Source organism: Micromys minutus, assembly GCF_963924665.1.
Source record: "Micromys minutus genome assembly, chromosome: 25".
In the NCBI taxonomy this organism is placed as follows: Eukaryota; Metazoa; Chordata; class Mammalia; order Rodentia; family Muridae; genus Micromys; species Micromys minutus.
In genome coordinates this window covers 2,369,125-2,380,224 of record NC_137960.1, presented here as the reverse complement: position 1 = coordinate 2,380,224, position 11,100 = coordinate 2,369,125, and the positions used below count along the sequence as shown (strand labels likewise).

The 11,100-nt window shown below is 47.2% G+C and overlaps 1 protein-coding gene across 1 annotated transcript; it reads right to left on the bottom strand.

The window, feature by feature from the left end:
• Positions 1–3,197: 3,197 nt before the first annotated feature.
• Positions 3,198–10,649, bottom strand: LOC308437271 (H-2 class II histocompatibility antigen, I-E beta chain). Its single transcript, XM_080938358.1, has 6 exons — positions 10,552–10,649; positions 6,749–7,018; positions 4,810–5,091; positions 4,095–4,205; positions 3,679–3,702; positions 3,198–3,478 (listed from the first exon to the last, which is right to left on the bottom strand). Exons 1-6 carry the CDS (start codon positions 10,643–10,645, stop codon positions 3,465–3,467), a joined length of 795 nt encoding a protein of 264 aa, XP_080794484.1. The 5' UTR covers positions 10,646–10,649; the 3' UTR covers positions 3,198–3,464.
• Positions 10,650–11,100: the final 451 nt, after the last annotated feature.

Genomic DNA, 11,100 nt, shown 5'->3' with positions numbered 1-11,100 from the left:
TCCCGTTGTTCCCACCAGTGTCATGGCTGCCCCTGGGTACATTTCCATGTGGCACTTAAAAGCCGTTCTTCTTTGTTGCATATAAATGTACACTGGTAGCATTTTGTATATTTTGGGGCTTATGTCTCAGCTTTAGATATTTGTTTTTTTTTAACAAAGAGCTTAGTAATTGTTTATTGGAGTATTACATGTGTATACACTTTTTACTGATTTTATTAGATATATTTTATTTACATCTCAAATGTTATTCCCTCTTCTAGATTCCCCTCCATATCCCCTATCCTATCCCACCTCCCCTGCTTTTATAAGGGTTTTCACCCACTCACCCATCCCCTCTCTCCTCCCCATCCTGACATTCCCCTATACTAGGGCATCAAGCCTTGGCAGGATCAGGGCTTCCCCTCCCATTAATGCTCAACAAGGCCATTCTCTGTTACATGTGCAGCTGGAGCCATGGGTCCATCTTTGGATAGTGGTTTAATCCCTGGGGGCTCTGGTTGTTGGTATTGTTGTTCTTATGGGGTTGTAAACCCTTTCAACTCCTTCAACTCTTTCTCTGACTCCTTCATTATGTACTCTATTCTCAGTTCTATGGTTGGCTGCGAGCATCTGCCTCTGTATTTGTCATGCTCTGGTAGAGCCTCTCAGGAGACAATTATATCAGACTGTCAGCAAGCACTTCTTGGCATCAGCAATATTGCCTGGGTTTAGTGGTTGTATATGGGGTGGATCCCCAGGTGGGACAGTCTCTGGATGGCCTTTCTTTCAGTCTCTGCTCCAGATTTTGTCTCCATATTTCCTCCTGAGAGTATTTTTGTTCCCCCTTCTAAGAAGGACTGAAGCACCTTGGTCATCCTTCTTCTTGAGCTTCATGTGGTCTTTGAATTGTATCTTGGGTATTAGAGCTTTTGGGCTAATATTCACTTATCAGTGTGTGCATACCATGGGTGTTTTTTTGAGATTGGGTTATCTTACTCAGGATATTTTCTAGATCCATCCATTGGTGTGAATTTCTTATATTGATACAAAATTTGAGATTAATATTGTTACTCTTAGATAGGTGTTATGCCCATACAATTTATTTAAAAATGCGAGGCTTAGACCCAGTCCTTTTAATAGCTACTTGACAAACTGTTTTAAGATGGTTGAACAACACAAGTTAAGGACCAGATAAAAAAAACTCGTGGTTATGTTAGATTCTGATTTAATTATCATAAAGCGCCTTCAATGTGCTCAAATAGAAAGGGCTAAGAGTAGCTAAGGTTTAACAGTTCAAGATATTTTATTTAATCTTTGAAAGCATCAAAAATCCATAGATTAATGTTATTTCATTATTAACAATCATTTGAGAGTGAATCGTGTCTGCTCTGGACAGTTTCCCATTCTCCTTAAAAAAAAAAAAAAAAAAAAAAAAAAAAAGAACATCTTTACCTCTATCAGAAGTTGTTTTTTGTGGCAAGGTAGCCATTGGACAGAAATTGCCTATTTCATCTACAGACAAAACAATGTCCAGAAAAAGACATACTGTGCAAAACAGTTCTGCCAAAACAGGGTAAACAGTCATTTATAACCTGATTTACAAAGACCCATCAGGCGAACCTGGGCCGATGGCTGAAGACTGATGCTCCAACAGTTTGAAGAATTGTCCAGGCAGTCAGCTGTCTCTACAACTGTTTTAAGTTTGAGAATCTGGATTTAGTGCTTTCTATATACCCAGGCAATGTTTAAATCGTTCTCAGATTTGTGATGGGGTTGAAGACTATTTATAGTCTCATAATAGAAGTTGTTTAACATTGAGAGAGAGGTTATAACGTGAAAGATGTGGTTTTCAGATAGCTTTACAGGCTAAAATCTAAACCTAACCCAAGGCTAGAATCTAATTATTTAAGTCAGAACTGATTGTGGTGTACTTTATCTAATTGACAAATATAACAGACTGGATGTCATTTGTATATCATACTGAGTAATTTACATGACTGTTATGGTTTTGTTTAGTTTTGTCTAGGAGAGAAATTATTATTATTATTATTATTATTATTATTATTATTATTATTATTATCATTAAACAGAAAAGGTGAGATGTAGAAGGTGGCTCTGATGCTAAGGTCCTGTTCCCCAACTGGTTCTCGATCAATCAATAAAGATATCCATGACCAATGGCTGTGTAAGGGTCAGGACACTTAAGAGTTGTGTGGGATGATGCAGAGAGAATCTGGAAAATGGGGGTGGGGGCGAAGGAGTGAGGAAGAAGGAGGAGGCAGAAGTACCTGGAGATAAAGCCAACCAGCCATGTGAGTTTTCGGTTGGACCGGCCAGTGGCCAGTGTATCCGATTATGCCTGGGGTGACAGGAGGTTTAGGAGTACCCAGTCATTCAGTTAACAAAGGTATTTTAAGAGTAACTGGTGTGTATGTGTGTGTGTTAAATTTTTTTCATGGATCCAAGAGAATCTGGGTGAGGGCTCATAGCACAGCCTGCCCAGAGCTTAAAGCCGGAAGCAAAAACTACATGTTACAGCTTTCATCCTGAGCCATCTCCCTGCTCCTCACAGGTTTACTTCCTGTATAATTTCTATAGAAAGTGTGTTTTCCTCAGGCAATAACCTACCAGCATTTTGACTTGAGTATCATTTTGCTTGGCTAGTTGGTTTCATTGTCCTTGAATTGTCACAGTCCATGGCTTTTATTGATTTGTTTTATAATTTGTGTCCTTGTGCGTGGAGGCCAGAGCAAAGCCTCAGGTGTCTCAGACTGACTCATCAGTAGGACGGGTCAGGAACCCGCAGCAGAACCTTCCCGATTCTCAACCAATGCAAATGTCTTTTTCTTCCCATCCAGCTGCTCCGCACAGCGAAGGACAGAGCCTGTGGGACTCGGAGCATTGCCTTGATTGTGTTTGCGCCCAGACTGTGACAAGGCCCACAGCAACATCTCCCTCCTCTAACATCCCCTCACAGACATCCCTTCCTTGGGCTTAAATGACTGTGCCTGTACCGATGTTATGTGGTGTTTCTCAAACTCAATCCAACACAGAAAAATACTCTAGTTGACAGGTAACGAGTTAAAACTGAATTTATTCACACGATCCCCCATGCTTATTACGCATGAACAGTGACGTATAGTGGGTGGGTCCTTCCTTTCTCTTTGCTATTTCTTCTGCTTGAAACTCCATGAAGCAGATGACATTCATTCTTTGTTTATTTGAGAAAAATGTAACAAAGCATATGACAGCAGACTGGCTCAGAAGCACCAAAGAGCAAGGGACAAAAGGGAGCAGGAGAGGTGAGCGAGGGGCCTCTGTCCCGGGGGCTAAGCAGCCATCGAAGCACAGATCTCCAGGGTGGAGAATCGGGAGGAGCCCGGTCCTGGGAGAGCACTGTCTCTGGAGGACTGTGTGCCAAGCAGGACATGTTTTCATGACATGGAGACGGGGAGAACACCTTTTTTCAGTCTTGTCACCTCACCTCAGCTCAGGAGACCTGCAGAGCACAGGGGACAGGGGTGTTTCCAGACCTAACTCTGCAGTGGCTTCTCTGACCACCCCAGGCCTCTCCTGAGAGTACGGCAGTGAGCAGAGAGTCTTCAGTCTTCCCCCATTTTCTGCTTTGTAGCCATCACCCCAGCCCGCACACTGTAGGGGAAGCAGATCTGTCTCTGAGAGAAGACTGAAGGGCGTTACCTGTCGGCTGCAGTCCAGACTGTCCTAGAAGAGAGAATTCAATAGATGCTTACATACATGGGGGCAGATCTGTCCACACACATGTCCCCAGACTCTGAGCTGCCACCTGAGCTTCCTCTAGTAACAACCCCCACAGCACAGGACCGAAAGGAGCACAGACAGAGGAAGGGGCTCAAGGAGCTGCAGTCACCAGCAGTGCCCCTAGCTCGTCCCCATTCTCTGTTCTCAGGTCTCAAGCCAGAACCACCTTAACTTTCCCACGCGTTATCCCTCCTAGGGGTTCAATCAACTAACTACAGACTGTGGCTTTCAGAGTTCATTGAAACCTGAGGTCACAAGGCCAGTGGCATCCTGAGACAAAGCCATGGCTCTTCCCTGAAATGATACGGAGTGGTGGCCCCCACCAAGCGCCTTACCTTTCTGGTTCCTGAAGTAGACAAACAGCCCAGCTCCGAGGAAGAACAGACCCAGCACGAAGCCCCCGACTCCACTCAGCATCTTGTTTTGTGCAGATGTGGACTGCGCCTCTGAGAAAGGAAGCCAAAGGTTTGGGGGGTTAGCCCAAATCCTATTTCCACTAAGGACCCCTGAGACTCAGAGCCTTGAGACCAAGGAAGATGTTTGTTCTGGAAAAGCTAGAATTGAACACTCCTGGTCATGTTGAGAAACCAAATACCAAGAGGCTCACACCACGAGGAGCTTTAAATATGGCCACCCTGAGCTGAGCTGACAAGAAAGCTGCTGAGCTCTGAGGGCAAGCAAAGGCAGAGCTGTGACTATATGTCCCTGAGGTCAGACATGACCTTGTACTGCTCCTTGTCCATCATCATCACCACTAGCAGCAAAAACAAAACCCAGCCAGAGGCAGAGGCTGCAGCCAGGGCTAGGAAGATTCCAGAACCTGTGATTTCGTTGGGAGGCTCAGATTCGTGTTTGGGAGCACAACTGTCCTCCACAGGACAAAGGTTCTTGTAGAAGTACCACACACCTACCCTGTGAGCCATGCAGAAAGACAGGACAGCACAAAACCAGTGGAAAGAGTGTGTGGGCAGAAAAGGCTGACAGGCAGGGGTAAGCCACGCCCCCTCCCTGGCGGGTGGGCATTCACAGAGTCTGCAGGTTACCACTCACTCCACTCCACTGTGACAGGGCTGGTCAGGCTGGGATGCTCCACCTGGCAGGTGTAAACCTCTCCACTCTGAGGAACTGTCTCCAGCATCACCAGGATCTGGAAGGTCCAGTCTCCATTTTGGATCAGGCCGGTGGACACTACTCCAGTCTTTTCCTCCTCACCATTCCGGAACCACTTGACTTCAATGCTGCCAGGGTAGAAGTCACTCACGGAGCAGACCAGGAGGTTGTGGTGTTCCAGAGGCTGTGTCTTCTCAGGGTACACAGTCACCTTAGGCTCAACTAGAGGAGAGGGTGAGAAGGAGCCATGAGGGCGGATCTGTCTTCCAGGTGGGCTGCCTGCCTACATCCACCCTGGCTGACGGCCAGGCCGGCTAAGGTTCTACCACAAAGTCGCCCAGGACTTAGGTTCTGTTTTCGCAATTTACTGTCAGATCCACTCTTAGGAGGAACCACAAGCTGGAGGTGAGCTCCAGGCAGAGAGACAGGCTCTCCTCTCAGCTGTGGTAATTTTACCCACAGCTAAGTGACACCACCCTTAAAATTAGTTTATAGAGGCCTTTGTTTTCTTTGTTTATTTTCAGTTCACCTCTTACAATCTTCGGAAGCTGTTACCCCACTTTGAGCTGTGCAGATGGGGTTGATTGGGGAGGGCCCCACCCACTGTGGGTGGTGCTGTTCCCTAGGCTCTAAAAGAAAGCAGGCTGAGCAGCTATGAGGAGTAAGCCGCCCTCCATGGCTTGTGCTTCACCTCCTGCTTCCAAGTTCCTGCCCTGCCAGCGTTCCTGTCTTGGCTTCCTTTGATTATGAATAGAAATGTGAGCTAAGCAAGCCTGAAATTAATTGTAATTAGGTTGTTGACCTACAACATCGCAACCTTGGACTTTAGACTTTAGTCCAACTCAGTCCCACCCTCTGCCTAGGAGCACAGGGTTCTCCTCTAAGGTCCAACCCACTCATCAGCACTCTGCCAAGAGCCTTGGCCACCAAGGACCAGAAAAAAGATGAGTTTTTTTTGTTTTTTTGTTTTTTTTTTTCTCTCTCACCAAGAGTTCAAACACCTTTGACTTGAGCCTAACCCACTATCTTGGTTAAGGGCAGGTCATGAATGTCAGCCATCTTGGTTAAGGGCAGACCACGAATGTCAGCCATCTTGGTTAAGGGCACTCATGTGACTATACTATCTGTTATGGGGGAAAAAAAAATCATGTCTTCACCGCCATCTTTACTGAGGGCTGCCAGGTGCCTTGCTGACAGCTATATATCCAGCTTCTCTTGTCTTTTAAGATATTGCTCCGTGGATAAACTAAGTCATTCAACCTAAAATGGTCTCTAATGATATAATAAATACGGTAGGGTCAGCAAAATTTCCAGTCTCTCTGGGAACTGCACAGAGATTAAAGATTTTAATAGTAAAAGCTTCATTTTAAAGCGTAATTTTTTTTTAAGGCCCAAACTTTACAGGTATGAAACCTAACGTCCTAAACGTCTTTAAAAGGCGACTGAATTACTGTAAGTCGTTAACGATTAATTTTAAAATGTAAGAGTCATGTCTGTCCAGGGCACCTGCAGAACCAGCTTGGGTATCTCTCTTATCAAGAGAAGAAAGAGAAGTAAATTTTTCGGGAAAAACTGAGTTGCAACTGAGATTCAAACAGTTTGGCCGAGGCCCGGGCAGGCTACTCTCCTCTGGGCCCTCCCTCCGCACCCTTCTTCTACTTGGTGAACGTGTAAGACAGTTTTCAGCCCCGCCTCGCTGTCCTGGGCGTCCTGACATTTCCCTCGGGCCGGGGAGAGGCGACCGGCAGTTCCCGGAGCCGAGGGTCGGCGCCCTGCCCCGAGGCTGAGCCACACCGCGGGCTGCAGCGGGACACCCACGGCCCCGCGCGCATGCGCACCGCGCCCTCGCCGGTTCCGCCGCCCACGGGTCCCGTCTCACCTCTGCGCTGCACAGTGAAGCTCTCCACGACCCCGTAGTTGTGTCTGCAGACCGTGTCCACCTCGGCCCGCTTCCGCTCCACGAGGTCCTTCTGGCTGTTCCAGTACTCGGCGTCCGGCCGCCCCAGCTCGGTCACCGCGCGGAACTCGCCCACGTCGCTGTCGAAGCGCACGAACTCCTCCTGGTTGTAGAAGTATCTGATCAGATACCTCACTCGCTGCGTCCCGTTGTAGAAATGACACTCAACTTTATCGTGTTCCAAAAACCGTGCTGTGGAGACAAGAATTATCTTCTTCTCTGGGGACAAGATGCCGAGTCCCCTCAGCTGTCGAAATGACCAGACCCAAGTTCGACCCGCTCACCCCCGACGCCATGACAACTGAGGCGGAAAGGACACACACCCCAGCTCCACTCCAGGCCCGACGGCTACAACTGTCTGAAGTGATGGAGGAACTCGGGGAAACCGCCCCCTAGTCCCAGGAGAGGCGGGACCGTCCTCCCTTCATTTCTCTAGCCCTCATCACGACCTCCAGGTCCCGAGCGACAGAGGTCCAGTGGCGGCCATTTTATCTCCCACCGTACTCTTCTGTTTTATTAAATGAATTTTCCTCATACAGTATATTCTGTTCACAGTTTCCCCTCCCTCAACTTCTTCCGGGTCCTCTCCATCTCTCAAAACCACACTTTGTTCTCTTGTACAATAGAAAGTAATCAATTAGGACATAAACAAAACAAAAAAGACCAAAAAAAAAAAAAAAAAAAACCAAAATAACAAAACAACAAAAGAAAAAAAAACCAGAATGAAACAAACAAAAAATGGAAAAAGAAAAACTTAAGAAACAAAGACATATTCAAACACACACAGGAATAATATTTTAAAAAATCTGAAACCATATATAAGTAAAAGATCAACTCTCCAAGAATACCATTGAGTTCCCTTCTGTTGGAACATCCACTAAGGGGCCTAAGTATGGTTCATATCCAGTGAGACTTATTCTTTGAGATTGTCATATAATTAAATAATTTCTCCTTTTCCTTTTCCTCCCACTGAACCTTCCTCCGTACACCTCCATGTTCTCTTTCAAATTCATGGTCTCTTTTACCATTAATTGTCATACATACATATATGTAGATATACATATACACATACACATATACATATATGAGTACATTCCTAAATACATAAATAGACCCTCAGCATGCTATCTGTATGATGTTACTTGCATGTACACTTTGAAGGCTGACTACTTGGGATTGGATAATCACTTGGTGTGCTCTTCCCTGGAGAGACTATTTCTCACACCCCCAGCAAACCTCAGTTGCATGTGGTTCCTTGTGTAGGGCTACAGTTCTGTGGGCTTCCCCTGTCACACGCTCTTGGTCAGGGCCACTCTCCCCTGCTCGGTTAGGCCTGGATGTTGCTGCTGGTCCTGCAGCTCCAAGAGCGATATGGCCCATTTGGAATAAGCTTGAGAACAGAACAATCCTGCCACCGGCCATCCAGGAGGGACAGGTGTTGGTGTCCAGAACGGTCACCTCCCCAAAGAGCAAGCACACAACAGATTTGTCTCTTGTATTCCAGCAGCACTGGGGCCAGCGGGGTGTGACCCTTTCTGACCCCACACCTGCCCCACCTGGAGCTAAGCTGGAAGTCAGCACTCACCCCTCAGAGGACACCTCCCTCCCATCTCTCACGCTCAAGTTCCTTAAACACACCACATAGGACACAGTAAATTCCCTACATGCCCGCCCTGCAGGCCCGTGCTGTCATGGGAATCCAAAGAGGAAGAAACGGACGCCTCTCTCCATGTCAGAGCATAAAACTGTGAAGCTGGGGCAGAAGTAGGAGAGGGGTGGAGTTCCATCCACAGCAAGCCTTGAGTGACAGGAGGGGTGGAGCACCCTGGGGACTAGACCTGTCACTGATGCGAGCCAGAGGAGGGTGGTGGCTGCAAATGTCAGCAGAGGGGATACCTGGGGGGGGGGACCTCTCAGCTGAGGTGATACCTCATGCCAACACTGAGTTCATGAACAGAGCACTGGGCATGAGGGCAGCCGGTGAGAGATGAGACTATGGGGATCAGGAGCAACCCCAACTCACAAGCCTTGGAGTTGATGGGAGCTTTCTGTTGTTTACTGAAACTACTGGAGACGTTTCTGGAAACTGAAACCATGATCCCAATACCGAGCCACAGTCGCTCATCTGAATTACAGGTGCAGAGAATTCACAAACCAGACCAGTTTAAATCAGATGTCAAATGTGACCCCAGGGGAAAGGTTAGAGCGAGTCTCCACGCTCTGAAGAGTTTTGGAGACTGAATTACTCCCCCCTGTGTTTGAGACAACACAGAAGAGCGGAGGAGAATGGGTTTGACTTTGTAGAAGACAGGATGGAGAAAAGGGAGTTTTGGAAGCAGTAAGAATGGTCCGTGTGACAGACGATGATGCAAGGGCAGGAGCCTGGTCTACTGGAGGTGACAATGAAGAGAGAGCAGTGTGGAAGCTTCCCTGTGCCCTTTGATAACAGCTTACAGAGAGGGAGCACACAGTGGGGCAGCAGGTCCCTACTGCTTTACACGGCCCCTCCCAGTCCTCAGACAGCTCTATGAAAATGATCATCCCTCCCACATTTTACATTTCAGCCAAAGCTAAGAAGGTCAGAGGGTTTGCCCACAGTCCCAGCGTTCTGAGGTCACTGATTTTTTAAAAATTATTTATTTTCATTTTATGTGTGTTGGTGTTTTGCTTGCATGCCTGTCTATGTGAAGATGTTAGAACTCTGAGAGCTGGAGTTCAGATGGTTGTGAGCCACCATGTGGGTGCTGGGAATTGAACCCAGGTTCTCTGAAAGCGCAGCCAGTGCCCTTAACCACTGAGCCACCTGTCCAGCCCAGGGTCACAGCTTTCAGCAGTGTTAATAACCCCATCTTTTATCCCCCATGTGCAGACCACAGACTTTGATTTTTCTGTGTGTGACATATGTGTGGGTCATGAAACTAAAAAGTAAATTCTATGATGCAAAGAGAAGTTGTGTCCTTTTCATGGGCTCAGGGCAGAGCATGAGGGGGAAAAATAAAATACAGATATGTTCAGATCACAAACACTGAACAGGGTCTCAGAAGGGGGGCCTCCGGGCCTATGGAATAGCCCACAGATGCACGTCTTCTCAAAGGCCATTTCCAGATCTAAGAACCTCAGCATTAGCTGCTGTGTGCTCCCAGGGAGAAAGGGAGACACTAACCACCACCCCACAGAGGTTCTGCACTGCATGGGGAGAAAGAGGAAGCCCTGGGTTCAGCCTCACAGCCTGCAGAGGATGCGCACGGATCTCCCTGCCATGCCCTTGCTGTCCCCTGACTCTGTGACACTTCCACAGAAATCTTCTGATTAGATCAATATTTTACCTTTTTTGTCCTAAAACACCAGAAAATCAACATAAAACGTAGAATAGAAACACACATAGGAAGTTCTATTTTTAAAGAGAGGCTCTTTGTCTGGCACAGATCAACACAGTAAAGGCAGGGCCTATCCAGAAGTTAATTTAACATCAGGATACCGACCTTCCCGACACAAGGTGTAGATTTTACTGGAAGAAACTTGAAAAGCAATGGCTGATTCACAAGGACCTCTCACACGGATCTGAGAGCACAAACTCCCAGGATTCCGTCTGGGACATAGAGTTCACGTGAGGACTGTGCATGGTCACAGAAGATGCCAATAGTTTCCAGGGACCCGGCCCGTGAGGAAGTTGGCTCCTTCCTTCCCCCACCCTCAGCAGCCCAGCACCTGAGGTGTGCACTTACGTGTGGGGTCTCGGACCAACGCCACGGGAGGGCTCAACACTGTCAGCAACAGGATCACAACTGCCACACAGGGAACTGTGGGGAGCCACATCATGCTGGAGGAGAGACGGGAGTGAGAGAAGACAAACTTCAGACTAACTTTATTCTCTTTACTCATTGCTAAAATATTAAGAACCAGGGGAGTCGCTGCTTTGCCACTGGATTGGGTAAGACCAGCGCGCGGGAGCCAATCAGCAGCAAAGGAGACCAGCATCATCAGTTGCTAGTTAGAGATTCAGTATGAAGATCCCTTTCTGAAACTTAGGATTCTCTTCATTAAAAGGATACTCAGCCTGGGCTGGTGGCCCATGCCTCTGATCCCAGCACTCAGGAGGCCGAGGCTGCTGGGTCTCTGTGAGTTAGAGGTCAGCCTGGTCTATGTGGCAAGTCTCTGTCTCTAATCAACAAATAAACAAATAACAACAACAACACACACCCCCCCCCAAAAAAAAAAAAACAAAAAACAAAAAAAAAAACAAAAAAAAACAAAAGGAGAGTAGGGTTTTTGGT

Bases quoted from the DNA above. Each gene is read 5' to 3' on its own strand.
- LOC308437271 (XM_080938358.1), bottom strand. From the start codon at position 10,645: ATGATGTGGCTCCCCACAGTTCCCTGTGTGGCAGTTGTGATCCTGTTG. The intron at 5,092-6,748 runs GTGAGACGGGAC...CCTCTCCTCTAG, and splicing joins CTTCACTGTGCAGCGCAGAG to TTGAGCCTAAGGTGACTGTG. The intron at 3,703-4,094 runs GTAAGGCGCTTG...TCTCTCTTCTAG, and splicing joins CTACTTCAGGAACCAGAAAG to GACAGTCTGGACTGCAGCCG.